The sequence below is a fragment of the Microcebus murinus genome, chromosome 29 (genome assembly GCF_040939455.1).
Source record: "Microcebus murinus isolate Inina chromosome 29, M.murinus_Inina_mat1.0, whole genome shotgun sequence".
NCBI classification, from domain to species: domain Eukaryota; kingdom Metazoa; phylum Chordata; class Mammalia; order Primates; family Cheirogaleidae; genus Microcebus; species Microcebus murinus.
Genome location: NC_134132.1, coordinates 13,930,843 through 13,953,312, shown reverse-complemented (window position 1 = coordinate 13,953,312; position 22,470 = coordinate 13,930,843). Strand labels below are relative to the sequence as shown.

The 22,470-nt window shown below is 39.0% G+C and overlaps 1 protein-coding gene across 3 annotated transcripts in view; it reads right to left on the bottom strand.

Annotated features, from left to right (window-relative positions):
* Positions 1-1,321: 1,321 nt before the first annotated feature.
* HELQ (helicase, POLQ like) overlaps positions 1,322-22,470 on the bottom strand; it is a 29,881-nt gene continuing 8,732 nt past the window's right edge. For 2 of the 3 annotated variants that reach the window (XM_075998669.1, XM_075998670.1), the window contains exons 5-18: positions 22,375-22,447; positions 21,617-21,714; positions 20,297-20,395; positions 19,077-19,222; positions 16,433-16,672; positions 14,391-14,532; positions 13,654-13,758; positions 11,320-11,542; positions 9,544-9,701; positions 8,435-8,533; positions 7,736-7,909; positions 6,299-6,412; positions 5,131-5,265; positions 1,322-1,540 (exon numbers count right to left, since the gene is read on the bottom strand). In XM_075998669.1, coding sequence (XP_075854784.1) covers positions 1,433-1,540; positions 5,131-5,265; positions 6,299-6,412; positions 7,736-7,909; positions 8,435-8,533; positions 9,544-9,701; positions 11,320-11,542; positions 13,654-13,758; positions 14,391-14,532; positions 16,433-16,672; positions 19,077-19,222; positions 20,297-20,395; positions 21,617-21,714; positions 22,375-22,447 — 1,914 coding nt within the window. In that variant the 3' untranslated portion in view covers positions 1,322-1,432. Of the gene's footprint in view, positions 1,541-5,130; positions 5,266-6,298; positions 6,413-7,735; positions 7,910-8,434; positions 8,534-9,543; positions 9,702-11,319; positions 11,543-13,653; positions 13,759-14,390; positions 14,533-16,432; positions 16,673-19,076; positions 19,223-20,296; positions 20,396-21,603; positions 21,715-22,374; positions 22,448-22,470 lie in introns of all 3 variants that reach the window. The other variant, XM_075998671.1, reaches the window with a different exon arrangement.

Sequence of the window (22,470 nt, the reverse complement as noted above, 5' to 3'; positions counted from 1 at the left end):
GTTGGCCAATTAATTTCTTTCTATTTATAGTAGAGACTAGGTCTTGCTCTTACTCAGGCTGGTTTCAAACTCCTGACCTTGAGCAATCCGCCCGCCTCAGCCTCTTAGAGTGCTAAGATTTCAGGCGTGAGCCACTGCGCCCGGCCTCACTGGATTTTTTATTTTATTTTTTTAGTGTTTTAATTGTGCACTTACTTGTATCAGAAAAGCTATTCGTTTTTTTTCCAGGGATCAATAGGCACGTCCTGAAAATCAGCATTTGCCTTCATCTTTATGGGGTGATTCTAGAAATTATTATTATGTCCTTCCATTTCTGGGAATATTACCATTTAGAGGATTAATGGTAATTAGTGCAAGGCACAGTGTAATAGTGTATTTAACGAAAGATAGCGTTAATGCGATTCTATTTATTTATGTCTGCTTTTGAAAATGGAACAAACGCTGTACAATATTTCCGTTGGGTGATGTTGGTAAAGTCTGGGCAGGTAAGATTGGGTAGCATAATGGTGTCTTTAAAGAGTGGTGGCTTCTCTGTACCCACGTCCAGTGGCCTGTTCTCGTCCTCACTCTCTCTGACTGCACCCCTGACCGTCCTCACCCTCCTCCTCTTCAACATAATTACGGCATGTAAAGACATGTTGCTGGTCATAAATTCCAAACTCCTTCCCCCAAATTACCTTTCCCTAAAGGTTTCCATGAAAACTCAGCGAAACTCTCGTAGGTACCTGCTCCCAGCCAGGGCGCTAGGAGACGGGACCCTGAATCAGAAAACCTGGACTACAGGCATGCGCCACCATGCCTGGCTAATTTTTTCTATACATATTAGTTGGCCAATTAATTTATTTCTATTTATAGTAGAGACTAGGTCTTGCTCTTACTCAGGCTGGTTTCAAACTCCTGACCTCGAGCAATACTCCCACCTCGGCCTCCCAGAGTGCTAGGATTACAGGCGTGAGCCACCACGCATGGCCATTTGAGCATTTTTCCTTGACCTTTGAAGTATATGACAGATTTTAAAGATAATTTTCATGCACTGGGAATGACATAAAGCAATTAGGAAATATAGAATTTGAAAATCACAGGGAAAATTCTGGGGATTTCAAATAATCAAATTTGATGAAAGAGATGGATAAGAGAGTAACAAAAGATCTGGCTACAAAGGTAGGCTGGGATATGCTGAAGCAGGTGGATTTCATTTTTGTGATGGACATTATAGAGTTTTGAGAAGAGAAATAATGTGTTAAGCATTGAAAAAGATGGATTACTAGTGGAAAGATTATTGCAATTATGGGTGAGAGGTATATTCAAACATTATCCACAGTTCTCAGTGTATACTTAAAATATATTTGTTTCATTTATAAAGTATAAGGAATCTTTAACAAAATGTATGGACAATAAATAATTCATATTTGGAAATGCTCAACAGATAAATTCATGCCTTTTCTATGGAAGGGGCCACAGCACCCGGGAAGTCCGAAGGCACCCTCAATAATTCTTCCACTTCTTCCTGCAAAGCCTCTGCTTTTTCATGCAATAGCATCTGCGATAAAAAAAAAAATCAAGACGTAAGGACAAAATATGCATTGCCAGAGAATCACCAGCATTTTTACCACTACCTCTTGGACACCTGAATCCTTACACATCAGTAATCTAGACATTAAAACTCATAACGAGATTGAAAAATGGCCACTTAAGAACAAGCAATTATAGCAAATGAAGCGAAAGCATTTAGTTAAAACCATTTTAGCTGATCACTGCATTTAGTATAGCAAAAATAAAATCTTTAATACTCTCAAAGATTTTTTTTTTATTGAAGACTCAGCCACTTAAAAATTCACTTCTAATCTATAATTTTGCAAAAAATTTAATTAGCTCCTGAAAATGGTCTCCTTTATATGTATGCATTTTATTATTCTTCAAAATTTAGTATGCTTTAAAAAAACCTACCAGTATTTCAAAGAAAAGTTTTATCCGAACTTCTAAAGTTGAAATGGTTAATTTCAAAAGCAACACTGAGTAAAAAAAGGATTTCTAAACCTGGCATATAGAAGATGTCAGTGAGTATTTCCTGAATAACGACTTTTCCTCTTTGTTCTAAAAATAAATAAAATATTGGCATTTGTTGCATCTACGTATTGCATGTGTAAGGGTGAAGTATTTGCACTGCTTCTGTCGTAAAATTTTTATAATAATACGTTTAGCAAATTCACAGAGGGGAAACAATCTTGAAACAGAATAAAAGTGAAAAATCACACTCTACCAATTTGATAAAGCACAGCACTAACTATAAAAAAAGAGACTAAAATGTAGTTAGGTAAGCTTTCCAGGAGCTGAGGTAATGATAATCATGTAAAACAAATCTCCTAACACGGCCTCTAAAAGCAAGACTAGTAAGTAAACCACAGAACTCCTGTGTGCCCGCATTATTATTCGTAGAATACAGAGAACACCGTCAATCTCAAATTACTTGTTTAAAAAAATCCATAACTTCAGGCAGGCAGAACCAATTTCTTGAGTTCCTATTCCAAGTGTTTGCAGAGATCAAGGTGGGGTTGAGAAAAAAAAAAAAAAAACTACACGGACAAGAGGGAAACAGAGAGTCTAAGATGAAATAAAATCACCTCCAGAGACAGAAAGCCTACCTACATATAAAAACACTGACAAAGGGATCTCGGAGGATTGAAGCACTGTTTACAGGGAGGCATCTACAGTGCGTGTGGCACTCCAGGAGGAAGACGTTAGAAAGGCGATGCTTTTGGGGAGAGAACGGGTGAAAAGGGCGGTGCCCTGTGGAAGCTGAGCAGGGAGGGGAAAAGGCAACAGGGACAAAATCTGGAATCCTGGGCCGGGCGCGGTGGTTCACGTCTGTCATCCCAGCACTCTGGGAGGCCGAGGCGGGAGGATCGCTTGAGGTCAGGAGTTTGAGACCAGCCTGAGCAAGAGCGAGACTCCGTCTCTACTATAAATAGAAAGAAATTAGCCAAACAATTAAAAATAGAAAAACATTAGCTGGGCGTGGTGGCGCATGCCTGTAGTCCCAGCTACTCGGGAGGCTGAGGCAGGAGGATCGCTTGAGCCCAGGAGTTGGAGGTTGCTGTGAGCTAGGTTGACGCCTTGGCACTCTAGCCCGGGCAGCAGAGCGAGACTCTGTCCCTCCAAACCCCCCCCCCCAAATTAGAATCCTGTAGGGTTAAAGAAAATTAAGACAAATCCTCTTTGTGAGCTTACGCTCACACTGGTCTCATTTAAAGTCACTTATTGTGGCCATGGTAACTGCAGTCCCATTTGTATCCTTAACAATATTCAGTGTGACTCCACAGTCTTGGCTCTACCCCTTACTATTTCACTGGGTAAATCACTTTATTTAAGTTTCATTTATTTATTTATTCAAATATGTATTGAACACATACCATAGGCTGAGTCCCGTGCTAGGTGTATGGCAATGGAAACGTCTATAACTGCGCCCCTCCCCACGCTAAGACCTCCTAATCTAATGGGACCGGGTCAGTCTTTGTGATGTCACATACAAATTGAGGATGACACTGACATTGCCTATCTCATAGGACTGTCATAAAGAGCAATTAACATAAGCAATGTGAGCGCCATTCAAAAAAGAAGGATGGAAACTTTCTTTTTAGCTGATTCTGTGCTCCATGAGCAATAGTGGGTGTAACAACGAAGTTTAAGAGGAGCCAAGCTATTTCAGACTTACAACTATAGTTGAGATCAAGAAGTAAATTATCCTGATTGCTGTGTGATGGCTTTACCCACAGGAAGCAGAAGGGCAATGACAAACCGGGTTCCGACCAGCAAAGGGTAACTAGGACAACGAATGGCCTAAAACTAGGTATTAATTTAACGCAGATGAAGAAAGCGGAAAACAGAAACCCTTGGGGGCAGTGAGGGCTGTTTTTAAATATATGAAAAAAAAACTGCCATATGAATTAAAAAATACACTAGTTCCAGGGGTGGTATTGGAACGCAATGGTAGAAATTTTTTTTTTTTTTTTTTGAGACAGAGTCTCGCTTTTGTTGCCCAGGCTAGAGTGAGTGCCGTGGCGTCAGCCTAGCTCACAGCAACCTCAAACTCCTGGGCTCGAGTGATCCTTCTGCCTCAGCCTCCCGGGTAGCTGGGACTACAGGCATGTGCCACCATGCCCGGCTAATTTTTTTTTTTTATATATATATCAGTTGGCCAATTAATTTCTTTCTATTTATAGTAGAGACGGGGTCTCGCTCTTGCTCAGGCTGGTTTTGAACTCCTGACCTTGAGCAATCCGCCCGCCTCGGCCTCCCAAGAGCTAGGATTACAGGCGTGAGCCACAGCGCCCGGCCAATGGTAGAAATTTTAAGGCGGCAAGATTTAACTTCCGCATATTGGGATGGTTTTTGTAACACTAACAGCATACAAAAACAGAACTTAATTTCTGATGTTGTAAGCTCCTCGCCAAGGAAGGTGCTCAAAGGTGAGAAAACCAGATGTCCGGGATGCCGAGGAAAGGATTTCTGCGAACAAGGTGTTAGGAAGCAGAGCTCGATGACTTCCAGGGTTCCCTGTATTTCAAAGAACCTTCAAAATTGTCTTTATTTTTTAGGAGGTCCTTTTTCTCTTTTTTTTTTTTTTTTTGAGACAGAGTCTCACTTTCTTGCCCAGGCTAGAGTGAGTGCCGTGGCGTCAGCCTGGCTCACAGCAACCTCAATCTCCTGGGCGCAGCGATCCTCCTGCCTCAGCCTCCCTAGTAGCTGGGACTACAGGCATGCGCCACCATGCCCGGCTAATTTTTTTTGTATATATATTTTTAGTTGGTCAATTAATTTCTTTCTATATTTTGGTAGAGACGGGGTCTTGCTCAGGCTGGTTTTAAACTCCTGACCTCGAGCAATCCGCCCGCCTCGGCCTCCCAGAGTGCTAGGATTACAGGCGTGAGCCACCGCGCCCGGCCCTTTTTCTCTTTTTAACAAGATCTGTGTCGTAACTGATGCACTATTTTGCTCACAGATTGTGCACCTGTGCTTTGTTGTCTACGGAAATAAACTATTATGCAATGGTGTACGTTTTTGTTCTGATGTCTAAAGTACAAGGAGCTAACACTACAAAATATTATAAAGGTTAAAAAACTGTTTGCTCACCTTTGCCGACGACACAATTTGCTTGGCCTGGCGTCGTGACAAGTGGTCAATCGTCCCTATCAGCACTTCCGGATTGGCATTGGCTAAGTGCGTTAAGCTTCTGTAACCTGCGTTGTACAGCTGTCTTGCTCGACCCTGGAAAGTGTTACAAAAGCCAGCAGGATCAGAATTTGGGCTTAGAAAAAAAAAATTAAGCATGTTACAGAAGGGTTAGGAAAATATTTCACGTATAAGGGATAGGAATAAACTAAGATAATAAATATGAAGAGATAACACATTAGAATCCTGATGAATTTCGAAAGATGCACTTGGGTGGTTCCAAACCAACAGCAAGATAGCTTTCTATGCAACTTAGGTCAACTTACATGGGCTGCAGTCAGGAATGAGAAACCCATTAAGGCATTTAGGCTTTTTTGTTTTCGGAGATAGAGTCTCACTCTGTCGCCAGGGCTAGAGTGCCGTGGCCATCAGCCTAGCTCACAGCAACCTCCAACTCCTGGGCTCAAGCGATCCTCCTGCCTTAGCCTCCCAGGTAGCTGGGACTACAGGCATGTGCCACCATGCCCGGCTAATTTTTTCTATATATATTAGTTGGCCAATTAATTTCTATTTTTAGTAGAGACGGGGTCTCGCTCTTGCTCAGGCTGGTCTTGAACTCCTGACCTTGAGTGATCCGCCCGCGTTGGCCTCCTGGAGTGCTAGGATTATAGGCTTGAGCCACTGTGCCCAGCCAACTTATTTTATTTTATTTATTTATTCTTAAGCAATAAAAATTTCTATTTTACAAAAAAGTATTTACAGACTGAAATTCAAACTCTACATTGCCATCAGTATAATTATACAAGCGCGTACAAAGCCCTAGGAAAGAGTGTTTCATTACAAAATATTTGTGATCAAGAAAATATTGCTTACCTTTAAATAAACAGAAGTGGCAGAAAAAGAAATATGTTTAAAGTTGGCAATTTTCACAAGTAAACAAAAAAAAAGTATACATATGAGCAAGCGAAAATATGCTTGAGCCACTTTATTTTAAATAAAAGACTGCCACAACAAGTGAGCAATGAGGCTCTCCTATTACTTGCCCTGCAGTAAGACTTCACGAAATAGTAGAAACCTGATTTTTGTGTTCATTGAAATAACCTCAGCTGGGAACTGGGAAGCTACTGACCTCTAAAACTCCGGCCACTTCCATGAGAGGGACGAGCTCTGCCTTCACGCAGTACGTCAGTTTCTTGGTCAGTTCCACCAACAGGGCTCTATAAACCCAAAACTCCTCCAGTTCCTGCAGGACACAAGGAAATACATAAAATTTAAGTTTTTTAAGTTAGTTCAAAGTTTAGTTCATGCGGTAGGGGACTCAGGAGAGGATGTTTGTTTCTGTAAATTCTGTAACTTAAGCCCAAGAAGAAAGATGGCTCCAGGCAAGATTATTATGAGGGAACATGGTGGAGACCCTGAGGAATCTGATCAACTGGTCTTAGGATGAGGAAAAAAATTGAAATTGAAAAATAAGTCAGTAAGATGAGTTCTATTCATGTTTTTTTTTTGAGACACAGTCTCACTCTGTTGCCTGGGCCAGAGTGCTGTGGCGTCTGCCTCGCTCACAGCAACCTCCAACTCCTGGGCTCAAGCTATCCTCCTGCCTCAGCCTCCTGAGCAGCTGGGACTGCAGGCATGCGCCACCATGCCCGGCTAATCTTTTCTATATATTTTAGTTGGCCAATTAATTTCTTTCTATTTTTAGTAGAGACAGGGTCTCGCTCTTGCTCAGGCTGGTTTCGAACTCCTGACCTCGAGTGATCCTCCTGCCTTGGCCTTCCAGAGTGCTAGGATGACAGGCGTGAGCCACTGTGCCCGGCCAAGAAAGGTTGTTTTAAAGAATTAATTCCAAATACCTAGAACTATTAATGGTGGCTCTAAGAGTTGGGTTAACTAGATACTTTTTACTTATTCTTTATGTGTTTTAGTTGATTTAGTAATTTTTGCATCTTTACCATGAGTACATATATAGCACTTTTGTAAGCAGATAAAAACAAACTATATACACATATACATATATATATGTATGTGTATATATATATATATATATATTTTTTTTTTTCTTTTTAATCAGAGTCTCACTCTATTGCCCAGACTAGAGTGCCGTGGTGTCAGCCTCGCTCACAGCAACCTCCAACTCCTGGGCTCAAGCGATCCTCCTCCCTCAGCCTCCCGAGTAGCTGGGACTATAGGCATGCGCCACCACACCTGGCTAACTTTTTGTGTATATATATATATATATATATATATATATATATATATATATATATATATTAGCCGGTCAATTAATTTCTTGCTATTTTTAGTAGAGATGGGGTCTTGCTCTTGCTCAGGCTGGTTTCGAACTCCTGACCTTGAGTGATCCTCCCGCCTCGACCTCCCAGAGTGTTAGGATTACAGGCGTGAGCCACGCCTGGCCTAGAAATATTTTAAGTAAATTTTGAGTGGTTTATAATAGAGTAAATCAATAACAAGAACACAACGATACACTAACTGGTTTATAAGTTTAGTAACAGTTAAAATGAGACGATGCGCAAAGTACGTATCATATATTTAATGGAATCACCTCGCAGAAATGTAACACACAAGACGAGAATGAGGCAGCTCCGGTGAGAAGATTCTGCACATATCCTCGAGGCAGGTTAAATTTTTCAGACACACTCCAAATGTTGGTCTCTTTGAGCAACGTATAAAGAACAAAAGACAGGTAGAGTCTGTTGACTATGTCTTTGTCCACCTTCTAGAAAGACACAACCAAATAAATTAATGTAATGGACACGCTAAAAATGTATGTTATATTAAGTTTGGACAAGAGGTACACTGAATGAAGTTGTGTTACAGGACAGCCAGGTATACTAGGTATACCTGCTATATTGGTATTAATTTTCTTTTTTGAGACAGAGTCTCGCTTTGTTGCCCAGGCTAGATTGAGTGCCGTGGTGTCAGCCTTGCTTACAGCAACCTCCAACTCCTGGGCTCAAGCGATCCTCCTGCCTCAGCCTTCCGAGTAGCTGGGACTGCAGGCATGCGCCACCACGCCCGGCTAATTTTTTCTATATATATCAGTTGGCCAATTAATTTCTATTTATAGTAGAGATGTGGTCTCGCTCTTGCTCAGGCTGGTTTTGAACTCCTGACCTCGAGCGATCCGCCCACCTCGGCCTCCCAGAGTGCTAGGATTACAGGCGTGAGCCATGGCGCCCGGCCGTATTAATTTTCTTGAGTGAACTTAGTTCATTATTTAGGAAGAAAAAAGATATGGTACCTTCTTGATGGCTTGACCTGAGGCTTTCTTCCCGATAAAGCTTTCAGAGACTCCCAGGAGAGCAGCTACATTTTGTTCTGCTGGACTGAGTTGGCTAAACTACACAGAAAAAGAGTAAATACATGGAAATATCAAACTTTTAAAAATCTGTCATTTGAACCAAATCTAGTATTTCTTTTGATATTGCATTTTCATGATTTTAAAAGATATGAAAAAACAACATACATTTATTTATTTGCAATATTTATTCACAAATATTGCAAGTTTTAAAAACACATTGTTAGAATATAATATACTTTAGTAGAATTACTTCGAGGCATGGCCACAAGTACTGGTCTCCATGGGCTATGTGATTATGTTTAATACTAGAGATTGCTGAGGGGAGGGAGAAGAGGGAAATGATTTGAAAGTTAATTATATGATATGGTACCACTGAAAACAACTTACAGTGGTGATTTAAAAATATGACATTAAAAAGAAAGTTAATTTCTTGTGATCAAAAGCTATATACTATTTCTGCCTAATACGTGTTCATATAGCTAGCTTGTTTGTAGTAATGTAATAGACTGTATGCTACAGTCTATTGGGTTTGTAGTAAGTAGGGCAATTTTCACCTTGCTAATGGTTATAAAATAACTATTCCTTTTCAAGCATTAACATTACGAGTTTTGGTGTATTATCATGCTTGACTCTAATAGAGCTTTCATATAATTAAATTCTCGATCATCAGAGATGGCTTTTACCATTTTCTTTACATTTTAGGCATGACAAAACGCAGTGATCACCAAATCATAACAGTAGCTATCTTTGGGGGAACGGGGCCAGGGGTAATCCTTTTTTCTGTTTTGTACCTTTATTTTTTCGATAATGAAAATGTTTATATTTAACAGAAAGTGCTTACATTAAGCAAACCAAAATGCTGTTGCTATATTACTATTGTTAAAAACTCAAAGAGACAAGACTCAATTATTATTATTATTTTTTAAGGCTGGTCAAGAAGACCCAATTAAAAATATATTTTAATGGAGGACAAAAAAATGAATAATCACTTGACAAAGATCAAACCATCATTAGTAAATTAAGTATCCTAAGTTGAAAAATCTTCTCACCTGCCAGAAGTATATCATCCAATTAGGTTCACACTGAGAAACCAGATCATAGGGGGTTGTCAGGTAGATTAGGTGAAAAAGGCTCTCAAGCACAAGTCCTTCCAGACCTTTCTCTAAGTCTTTGTAGAGAACGTTACAATAAGCTAAATCTATAGTTCCTAAAAGAAAGATAGAAATATTTCAACTTTCAAAATTACCAGAGGGGGAAAGAGGTCATTTTAAGTAGTTTTGTTTAGAAATTACCTCTAAATATAGCAAAAAGTCCTCACAATCTCTTACTATGTAACTATTCTGAATGCCATTTTGATAGTATCCATCAATGTTTAGTAAGTACATACTTTCAGTCCCAACTATTCTGTTTTTGGGAATCTAACTCAGAGAAACATTTCCATATGTATCCCAAAATACATAAATACAGATGTCCATGCAGTCTTGTTTGTAATTGAGAAAAATCAGAAACAATGTAAATGTCTATCAATAGGGGAATGGTTAAATAAATAAGGGTACAACCACACTAAGGATGACTATAGTATTAAAAGAAAAATGAGATACATTTAAAGGGACTGATTTGTTAAGATGTCCATGATATTTTATAAATGAGAAAGGCAAGCTGCAAAACAAAATTTACACCATGATTTCATTAAAAAAAACAACTATGTGCATATGCATATATATATATATACTCACACATATGCACATAAATATTTGGATGAACATACATCGAACTGTTCACAGTGGTAGCCCCTGAGAGAGTAGAAATGGGACAGAAATATAGGAATTTCCTTTTTTATTTATATTTATTTTATATTTTTTCTTTCCTTTTTTATTTTTCATCTATCTAATAACGCAGAGGAATGGAATTTCCTTAACATCATTTTGAGTTCTTAGGTATGTTAAATAATAGATACGTATTAATTTTCACTAAGTAAGTTATGACACAGCCATTAAGAATGAAAACTCTTTATTCACTATCATGGAACAATCTCTCAGATATAATATTAAGGGGAAAAAAGCAATTTCAAGAACAATATAAATGATTATTTGTTTAAAAACAAAAACTTCAAGGCCGGGCGCTGTGGCTCACGCCTGTAATCCTAGCTCTTGGGAGGCCGAGGCGGGCGGATTGCTCAAGGTCAGGAGTTCAAAACCAGCCTGAGCAAGAGCGAGACCCCGTCTCTACTATAAATAGAAAGAAATTAATTGGCCAACTGATATATATATAAAAAATTAGCCGGGCATGGTGGCGCATGCCTGTAGTCCCAGCTACCCGGGAGGCTGAGGCAGAAGGATCACTCGAGCCCAGGAGTTTGAGGTTGCTGTGAGCTAGGACGCCACGGCACTCACTCTAGCCTGGGCAACAAAGCGAGACTCTGTCTCAAAAAAAAAAAAAAAAAAAAAAAAAAAAAAAAACTTCAAACTGTATATATGCATGCTTTATGCATATACACAAAATATACAAAAAAGGTCTGGAAAGATGTATACCAAAGTGTTATTTATCCTTGGTAGGATATTAAAATTTGTATGGCTGCTGCAGTCAAAGACTATGAAGGACTGATGCCCATCTTTTTCTCTACGTGCTTCTGCAGTATTTTAACTGCATAAAATTCAAAGCATTTTCAACTTTCAAAGTTGAAATAGTTTATCAGCTCATAAAATAAGATTAATGTTATTAATATAAAATTACAAATCCGATTTAAAGAAAGAATAATTTCGTTTCTATTTTTTCCCCCCAATGTATTTTCCCAGATTAATAATGAGGTGTAGGCAAACTCTTACCCTTAAAAGAAGCTCGTCCCAACTTTGTAATATGAAAACTACACTGGGCCTCTTCTTCAGACTTATGAATAGAGTCTTTTTGCAGGAGTCCTTTCTCTGTCAGGTATCTAAGTGATTCAACAGTGACTTCCCACAGACTTTTTTCTTTCAATAAAACCTTTTGCTGAACACCAAACAACGTACCATTCATAAATTGATAGATGTCACCGAGGCTTGTTGCAATCTGAAACAATTCAGGACACCATTGGAGCATGCTCTTAATTCAAGGCATCACTCTGAATGCACAGTAACCAAGATGAGGGCTCCTTTCCACACCTCAAAGCTATTTCAATAAAGAATTAGCACAAAACCTACACAGTTGCATACATTTTATAACAGCAATTTAAAATGAACAACAGAACGTTTAAGGGAGAAGTTAGTTACTATATTCATGCTTTTTATGAAAACACGTACATATTTTTCATTTCTCCTTTGAATATTCTCTTTTGAATAGGTCTTTGAATAATTTCTCATAATATCTCCAAGACTGTGCTCTGTTGTTGTTTTTTTCTATATATTTTTAGTCATCCAGCTAATTTCTATTTTTAAGTGGAGATGGGGCCTCGCTCTTGCTCAGGCTGGTCTCGAACTGACCAAGTGATCCTCCTGCCTCGGCCTCCCAGAATGCTAGGACTACAGGCATGCGCCACTGCGCCCGGCCTGATTTTTTCTATATATATTAGTTGGCCAATTAATTTCTTTCTGTTTTTAGTAGAGACGGGGTCTCGCTCTTGCTCAGGCTGGTCTCGAACTCCAGACCTTGCGCGACCAGGCCACAGATCTTGCCTTCTTCCCTCTCAACTCTATCCCACCGGGTAGTTCCTGTCCAGAGGACTTGACTCTTGCTTCAGTTCCAACCCTAAAGATTTCCCTGGCTACTGACCTTGTCTAGAATTCCAGCCCCCTTCCTCCACTGCAGCCTTGCTGTGGCCGCCGCCCCCAGGCGGAGGAGGAGCCCTGGCCTGGCCCCCTCGGGACTGGACCTGGCGGCCTGAGTCCTGCCCTCTATGGGCAGGCTTGGATGCCAGCTGCCCACCCGCTCAGCTCCTGAGCCAGCTGTTACCTGCATGTCTCGCTGCTCCCCTCCATTTGGTAAAACGGGATTCGAATGAAGCAGTGGTGCAGTGGAGTCAACTGCTCCACGTGGCTGGGCCACACCCTGCGGCCACCTCATTCCCTCATCTCCCTGTTGCTCTGACTGCTCTGGTCTCCAGGGAAGAGAACATTTTCCTACTGTGCTCCCCTACCTGCTAAAGCAATGCTGTTTCCCCGAAAATAAGACCTACCCATAAAATAAGCCCTAGCAGGATGTCTAAGCACGTGCACAATAGAAGCCCTACCCCGAAAATCAGCCCTAGTGATGGGCGTGGCTATGAAAATCAGCCCTGGTGATGGGCGTAACTATGAAAATCAGCCCTGGTGATGGGCGTAGCTATGAAAATCAGCCCTGGTGATGGGCGTAGCTATGAAAATCAGCCCTGGTGGTGGACATGGCTATGAAAATCAGCCCTAGTGATGGGCGTGGCCATGAAAATCAGCCCTAGTGGTGGACATGGCTATGAAAATCAGCCCTAGTGATGGGTGTGGCTATGAAAAATCAGCCCCAGTGATGGGCGTGACTATGAAAATCAGCCCTGGTGATGGGCGTAGCTATGAAAATCAGCCCTGGTGGTGGGTGTAGCTATGAAAATCAGCCCTGGTGGTGGGCATGGCCACGAAAATCAGCCCTAGTGGTGGGCATGGCTATGAAAATCAGCCCTAGTGATGGGTGTGGCTATGAAAATCAGCCCTAGTGACGGGTGTGGCTATGAAAATCAGCCCTGGTGATGGGCGTAGCTATGAAAATCAGCCCTAGTGATGGGCGTAGCTATGAAAATCAGCCCTAGTGATGGGCGTGGCTATGAAAATCAGCCCTAGTGATTGGCGTGGCTGCGCAGCGCATCTGCACAACCCCTGGTGTCCTTGATGAGCGTTTCTCATCCGCCCCGTGAGAGCTCTAGTGCTCGACAGGAGAGATCGGGCCGGTTGCTCTAAAGGAAACAGAGTCGCTAGACATTCAGTACTTGTACTTGTGACAGATGCTGGTTATCATTTGACTTTTCACATGTCTTGTAACTCAAAGGATTAAAAGCATACATATAAATCTAGACTCAAGATTTGTCATGTCATAGACTGTTCTTTTCCACATCAGATTAGAAGTTAACATTTTTTTTTAACATTTTATAAGTTTGTATAACTTTTTAACATTTATTATCTCAGGTAACAGTAATAAGATTGAAATATCTTAAGAAATACCTTTAAGCCAATCAAAGAGAGAAACAAAGTGTGGATTCCCTTGGTGAATTCCTGAACAAGATGGCTATAACAGTTTTCCATTGGTCCAGTTATTAACTCCAATACCTATAAAAGTTAAAGCAACATTATGATTTGTGCTATTATTAAAAATAAACAGTGTTCCATATACATATTTTACACCTTACACAAATCTTATAGAGCTAGGAGGAGATAAAAAACATAAAGAAAAAAATGAGAATTTAATATTTGTCCTCATAAAAATGGAAGAAAAATGGGACCAGGCCCGGTGGCTCATGCCTATAATCCCAGCACTCTGAGAGGCCAAGGTGGGCAGATCATTTGAGCTCAGGAGTTCGAGACCAGCCTGAGCAAGAGCAAGACCCTGTCTCTACTAAAAAAAAAAATAGAAAGAAATTAGCTGGTCAACTAAAAAAATACATATATCCACACACACACTAGACTGACGCTATGGAACTCTAGCCCGGGCAACAGAGTGAGATCCTGTCTCAAAAAAAAAAAAAAAAAAAAAGAAAGAAAGAAAAATAAATAAGGAAAATACTTTTTCATTGTCTGAAATATAAAAATTTTCAAACTACTCTTTCTAGTTCTTCATCATATAGGAGAGGAAGCATTACAACGGGAAATTAATAATTAACTTTGAAAAGATGATCTCATAAAAAGGCTAAAGACCAAGAAAAGGAAGACAAAAACAGCCAGCCAGCTAGACTGCGTATTACCTGTTGCTTGTCTTTCTCTTGCAATATAAGGATGCTTTCCCCAACAGTATCTATTCCAGCTCGGCCAGCTCTGCCAATCATCTGTTTATATTGATTCCTCTTTAAAAATTCCTTAGCAACATAGGGAGCTCTTAAAATAACTCTGAGGAATTGATAAAATTAATTAAAAGTGACACTCTACAGCAAATAGCACCTATTTTTAAAACTCTTAATTTCTATGTGATATTAAATTGAATGACATAGTAACTCAAAATAAGAGGTAACTATTATTTACCAAGAATATATGATCTCTTAGGTTTCTTACGTATATTATCTGTCATTCTTACAAAACTTTTAGTAATTTTTTTTACTTTATTTCATTTTATTTAATATTTTTTTTTACAAAGGAACTAAATAAAACTCAGTTAAGTGGCTTACTCTAAACTACAAAATCAGTAATTATAGGAACAATCATATGAACTCAAGTCTGGCTAGTTACAAGGCCTATGATCAATCTATGGCAGTATTCTCCAAAGTTTTTTGATTTTATATTCCGTAAATAAAAAATTTGACTATGTGCAACCAACATACACATATTTATGTATTTTATTATTTTGAACTATATGAAATCGCCGATTTCAACTGTTTTTGACCTTTCAATCATGTTCATGTATATTGTTGTCTGTTGTCAGCTGGGTAAATTCTGGGTAATTGAAACATTCATGCAACAGAGTAGGAGAGTATGTTAGGTTATTACGTATGGAATGGCTGATTTCCTTAAGTACTAAGTTTGACAGTTGATAGCTCTGACATTTCACTTTAACACTTCTTGTTTTGTTTTTTTTTTATTGTGAAGGTACATCCTCATTCTTTCAAACACACGTTTTGGCTTGTGATTATCTTTTAATTTTTTTTTTTTTTGGAGCAATTTTTGTGAAAACCAAAAATTCATGTTATTTTCAAATATGAGTTCTGTCGTGGAACCCATGCAGCACAGACATCTGAAAATATCAGAGAAGTGTTTGGGAAGGATGTGGCTAATGAACGCACAGTACATTGATAGCTTGAGAAGTTCCGTTCTGGTGATTTTAATCTTGAAAATGAGCCATGTGGGCGATCTGAGACCAAGATGGACCATGATGAGCTGAAAGCTGTAGTGGAAGAGAATCCATCTCAGCCTATGTATGTATTAGCAGCAAGGTTTGACGTTACTATTCCAACAATATCGGATCATTTCAAACAAATGGGCAAGATAAAGAAGCTGGGTGGATGGGCGCTGCATAAATTCAACAAGTGCCAGCAGAGAAATCGCCTTGAAGCTTGCCTTTCTTTGCTGTCGTGACATAAAGGTGAACCACTTCTACACTGTATTGTCACATGTCATGAAAAACAGATTATTTTTCACAATCGCAAGTGTTTGGCACAATAGCTGGATAAAGGTGAAGTGGCGAAACACAGTCCAAAACTGAATAGTCACCAAAAAAGGCAAATGGTATCTGTTTGATAGTCCAGTGCTGGTATTATCCACTATAGTTTTAAGAAACCTGGTCAATCGATTATAGCGGATGTCTATTGCAACCAGAAGGACGAAATGATGAGAATGCTTGCGACTAAGTAGTCTTCTTTCATGTAACAAAAAATAATGCTGCTCAAACCACAGAGGCTGGACTTGGAAACTCTCTGTCATCCACAGTATTCACCAGAACTTGCACCAACTGATGACCACTTCTTCCAGGCTTTGGACCACTTCTTGCAAGGAAAAATATTCAATTCTCACCAAGCTGTGGAAAACGCCTTTTGCAATTTCATCGCCATTTGCTCTCCAGGCTTCTTTGCGGCTGGCATAAGCAAGCTACTGTTCAGATGGCAAAACTGTGTCGACAGTTCAGGTGCATAATTTTACTGATTATACTGCATCTTGAGAGATAATAAACTAAATTTTTGCTGAAAAAAAATTTGATAAATTCTCAGCCACTACTGAGGAGGAGGTAAACAGCAAAACATTCCTGCAAGCTAGGAATGGAACCCAGTTCCAGCCTGGCTGGCAGTTACTTCTCTCTTACCTGCGAGCTGGCAGGTTGACCCCTGCTGCTAGGGTGGATGTGCAGGTGAAAAGACAGAGAACTCCTGCGGAGTAGGCCTCCTCCAAGAGCTTCCTTTCATCACTTGTTAAACCACCGTGGTGATAAGCAACTCCAAACGGGATAGTGCGTTTTAAAACAGGACACAAATTGCCACTGCTCATATTCCTCAAGTCCTTAAGCACCTCGTATTTTTCTTTCTCCTTGTGTTTCAGATATTCCCTAGGAGAAAGATCTGTTAGAAATATGGACTCTCGATCTCATAGTGACAAAATGCCTATCATTTTCATTTTAGTAGATATCGCGTAAACATTTTTTTTAAAAAAATGTACTACTTTTATTGATATAAGTACATAAAATGTTTCTTAGAATTTTGATCCTGACTTCATTAACTATTAGGTAATCTCTCTCAATCTTTTTGTAGATCATAGAACCTTGTGAAAATCTGATTAAAGCTAAGGAAAAATGCAACTATTCACAGAAACAAAACGCTTGACATATAATTTCAGAGGGTTCACGGATTGCCTGAAGTTCATTCCTGTACTTCTACAAATCCGTGGATACCAGGTTTAGACCCTTGCTCTAGATGTTATGATGGGTTTTTTTCTCTACAACACATATTTTTATTGAAGACCGTTTGTTTAATTTTAAGGCACACATTTTCTTCTCTGAAGGTGGAAAAATACATATCATTAAATCATACTCACTGTATGGTAAACACTATCTATACTCCAGCACTTCAGAAACCTCAATAATATCCTACAATGTTTCCATCACTTACTCGGTGATGAAGATGCTGGGTAAGTGTCTAATTACCTTAAATTATCCTAAGAAAATGAGTGATTTACTGAGAATACTTTTTTCAAATATAATTTAATTTCCTTAGGTTTTTTTTTTTTTTTTTTTTTTTTGAGACAGAGTCTCGCTTTGTTGCACAGGCTAGAGTGAGTGCCGTGGCGTCAGCCTAGCTCACAGCAACCTCAAACTCCTGGGCTCAAGCAATCCTTCTGCCTCAGCCTCCCGAGTAGCTGGGACTACAGGCATGCGCCACCACGCCCGGCTAATTTTCTATATATATATTAGTTGGCCAATTAATTCCTTTCTATTTATAGTAGAGACGGGGTCTTGCTCTTGCTCAGGCTGGTTTCGAACTCCTGACCTCGAGCAATCCGCCCGCCTCGGCCTCCCAGAGTGCTAGGATTACAGGCTTGAGCCACCGCGCCCGGCCTTCCTTAGGTTTTTATAATAAAAATCATCATTGTGAAGAAGGCCAACTATCAGTTCCCAAAATAAGCAACTCCTTGATCTTATTCCAAACATTTGTATCTTTGAGCCATTCAATACATTTAATTCTATCTTAGCCCAATCCATGACGGTAGGATTAGGCGATGACTAGATTATAATCCAGATTAATAGTCTATGAATAGTGATTTAGCACTAGCTAAAGAGCCACAAAGAATTACAAAAAAGTGATAAAACTACACATGGGACAATACGGGCAGAAAAAAACTGAACTACAGGTTGGTCGCGGTGGCTCACGCCTGTAATCCTAGCTCTCTGGGAGGCAGAGGCGGGCGGATTGCTCAAGGTCAGGAGTTTGAAACTAGCCTGAACAAGAGCGAGATCCAGTCTCTACTATAAATAGAAATAAATTAATTGGCCAACTAATATATATAGAAAAAATTAGCCGGGCATGGTGGCGCATGCCTGTAGTCCCAGCTACTCGGGAGGCTGAGGCAGGAGGATTGCTTGAGCCCAGGAGTCTGAGGTTGCTGTGAGCGAGGCTGACGCCACGGCACTCACTCTAGCCTGGGCAACAAAGCGAGACTCTGTCTCAAAAAAAAAAAACAAACAAAAAAACAAAACTGAACTATAGTATTTAAAGTCACATTGCACTTCCGTCTATGGGAATGACAAAGCTGATATTAAAATACCATAAAACTGCAAACCAATATACGTCTTAATTACTTAGGAAATCAAATTCAAATGTCCACACGACTTAAGTGTGAAGTTTACTAAGCAAACAGAAGCCACGGTAGTCATTTAAGAGAGGGGGAAGTTGAAGACACACTTCACCCCCACAGCGATCAGTCTCAGGCTCTAGACCAGGTAAGCCGGTGGTTCTTGACCTTGGCTATGTGTCAGGCTGGCCCGGGGAGCTTTGCGAAACGATGAGTGGGGGCCACTCCCACAGATTCCCAATTATCTAAGATGCAGCCTGAGCACTGGGATTTTTAAAAGCCTCCGAGAAGATTCACTGGGCAGTCAAGGTTTTCAATCACTTCTAAGCCATTACATTGGTCAGCATTCTCTCTCTCTCTCTCTTTTTTTTTTTGAGACAGAGTCTCACTCTGTCCCCGGGCTACAGTGCCGTGGCGACAGCCTCACTCACAGCAACCTCCAACTCCTGGGCTTAGGCGATGGTCAGCATTCTCTTAAATGTAACCTCACAATTTTTCTCTGGCTACTTCCTCATGTAAATTTCACAGTTAAATTTTCTTTCTTCAAGGTCCTATAGAACCTAATATAATGTTCTGTAGGAAGTAGTGTTTCTTCAGTAAATATAATACACAATCTATAATTCATAATAAAAACAAAACAGAATGTTTTACAAAAATTAACCTACTTGCTTAAAAATTTGCATATCATGTCTGCTACATTTTCACAGTTCTTCTTAGTGGGACAAAAGACTAAGCAGGAATACTTGGGAATAACTTCGGTCACCAATGCTACCAAGTGATCAGGATCCATCTTTTTTAGGGTGTCGGAATACTGCGAACAGCAAGATGTAGGAACGAAGTAGTTAGTAATCACGAAACCCTGCCAGTAGTCTACCGGTGTGACTTAAAAGGTAGCCATCCATAACTGTGAATTGCTCAATTAATAAAAGATGAAATCTATATTAAATATCAAAATGTTAAATCTTAATTTTTCTTAGGTTATTAGGGTTTTATTAGGTATATTTAGTTTTTATTAAAAACCAGAATTAACTAAACAAAATTAAAGAAGTGAAAATAGTTATTATTATTAATAACCCCACTATACACCCATCTCACCAAAGCAAAACAAAAAACTCCACAGAAAGACATACAGATTGATCCTAATGTCTGTTGAAGGACTGCATAAATAAGACATACCTGTTACTGAATTATGACAATTTTTGCAATGCTAATAAGTACACTTAAGGAACTCAAAGAACATGAAGAAAAGATCTAAAGTTAATCTCAGTTCCTTTGCCTTTACTGAAAACTAATTAAAATATAGATTTAGAGTAACATACCTTCATAGAACTGCTGGAAAAATCTCCTTTCTCCCTTTTTAAATATCCTTCATATAATCATAAAATATTAATATAGTATACATTAATATTATTATATACCAATATCTGAACTACTTGGTCCATAAATTATTCTTTTGTTGTTGTTGTGGAGTGAACAAACATTTACAGGAGAAATTTCCAAATTTTCTTGGTTTACAGAGCCCCAATGCCCAAAGAAATACCTAACAGTTTTGTTAATTAATTAGTTAGGTCCAAACAACTTAAGATTGGACCTCCTCTGTTCCAGACTGACTTCACATGTTGTCTGCTTACAGCAACTACAAAAACCCCAGTTTCACAAAGATACGATTATCTTAGAAAGGAACACCGTGTGATCTAACGTTGAAATTGGAAACTAGCTATTTTGAACCAATAGTTTGTATGGTGTCCAAGAGACTTGTCAAGCATCAGCTGTTTCTCTCAAAAATTTAAACTATCCCATGGCACCCTCTAGAAACTTCTGTGGTGCCCCAGGACACCTGGGCACAAAGTCTGGGAAACAGTGACTTACTGGATATCAACCTTACCTTATAATTAAGGAGGCGCGAAAAAGTCATGCCATTCTCAGCTTTGCTGTCAACCTCATATATTGTATCATTTATTTTCAGATATTCTTTTAATTCAACCTTGAAATAAATAGACATTTGCAATTAATACCACATATGACTTCCTCTTTCCAGACTTTTTAATTTTGTAAAATAAGTTGTAAAAAAAAAAAAAAAAGGATAGCTATACAAAGATTTTAGTTTTTCTAAGATACGTAAAGCATGCTTCATGAACTTCAACTTAAAAGTTCTTGCTTTACCATTTCTCTTTCTTGGTCTCTTTTTCTCTTTAAATCAGAATAGGGATTTTATATATATATTTTTTTAATGTAGTGTTTTAAAGCAATACAATAGGGATTAATATCCTTAGAAGAAATACTTTTAAAATGAGTAGCCACATACCTGAAAGGAAATCAGATACTTCCTTGTCACAAAAAGTGTGAGTGAGTCAAACTGGTCACACTTTTTATCTTTCATTAGTGTTGTCTTGCTTCTCAAGATCTAAAACTTTGTCTTACTAGTCATCTGTTTTAATTCTAACATCGCCATATTATTTTTAATTTCAATACTTGTAGACAAAAATAGTTTGTAAACACAGCTTACAGAGCTTTTAAAAGAACAGTACGTAATGTAACAATTAAGGTCATAACATATCTCTTGAAAATTTTCATTTTAAGTGCAAATGTAAAAATATCATATTTCAAATTAAAATTTGGTGATTTTCAAAAATCATTTCCAGAAAACCTATTCAGACACAGAACACGTGCACTAGTGCTGCAGACAGACTATATATTATAGGCTACTTCCAAGTAACTACAAGTCACACTTGTTTACGTTCCTTAAGCATTCTGAGAATGCTGTTATAGAGGAGTTTAAATCCATGTGAAGTCTTAACTTACTAAAAAGGCATTATAACTTCCAAAAGCATAAGTATTTGAAAATTTTTTAACTTTTAAAATAAAATTTTTAATGTGCCAATAACTCAAACCATGTCTTGCTCAGTTTTGGCCAAATGAAAAAATTTAGAGAATCAGAAGTGAAAAAAACAGGATGGGTCTGGAAAAATTCAGTTAATAAATGTTCACTGAGGGCCCGGAGGCAGGCAGTGTTCCTGGTGCTACCCATACTATACCTTAGTGACCCAAGCCCAGATCCCTGACCTGTATGCAAACTCTTTGCATACAGCCATGGTGAGTAAAATTACGCCCCTTCACTATTCCATTTTTTATATGCTTACTACTGATGTTTCTAAGTAAGATGAATATAAAACAAATCAATACAGCGCAAACCTTAGGTACATACTGGTCTGAATTGATTGGTGTAATATTCTGCTTGAAGGAACTCTTGTAGGTCTTCAACATTGTTTAATGTTGCACTCATACCAATAATCTGAGTTGTTTCTAAGGAAAAAAAAAAAAAAGAACCCCAAAGTATTAAGGAAAATGTGTTATTTAGTATATCATAAGTAATTTCTTTTTTTTTTTTTTTTGGGACAGAGTCTCGCTTTGTTGCCCAGGCTAGGGTGAGTGCTGTGACGTCAGCCTAGCTCACAGCAACCTCAAACTCCTGGGCTCAAGCGATCCTCCTGCCTCAGCCTCCCAAGTAGCTGGGATTACAGGCATGAGCCACCATGCCCGGCTAGTTTTTTCTATATATATTAGTTGGCCAATTAATTTCTTTCTATTTATAGTAGAGATGGGGTCTTGCTCTTGCTCAGGCTGGTTTTGAACTTCTGACCTCAAGCAATCCACCTGCCTCAGCATCCCAGAGTACTAGGATTACAGGTGTGAGCCACCGTGCCCAGCCTGCTTTACCTGTGTTAACTCACGTGATCCTTACAACAATTCCCATCAGGTTAGTACCATTAGCATCCTTGTTTCACAGATGAAGAAACAGAGAAGTTCATAATCCTACTCATTAGGAATTTTAAAACTAAAGCAAAAAGCTTAACTATTTTGCTTTATGTTACACCAGGTAGCAAGTGATAGAATTAAGTCTTTTATAAGGCTCTTGATTATAAATCAATTAGTGATCTCTTTCAAAAAAATAAAAATACTTACTGCTAGTGTAAAGGATTTTTGCTAGAGTCATTTCCAGTATCGCTCCACGGCTTCCTTCACCAATCATATGCAACTTTGAGATTAAAAAACAAGTAG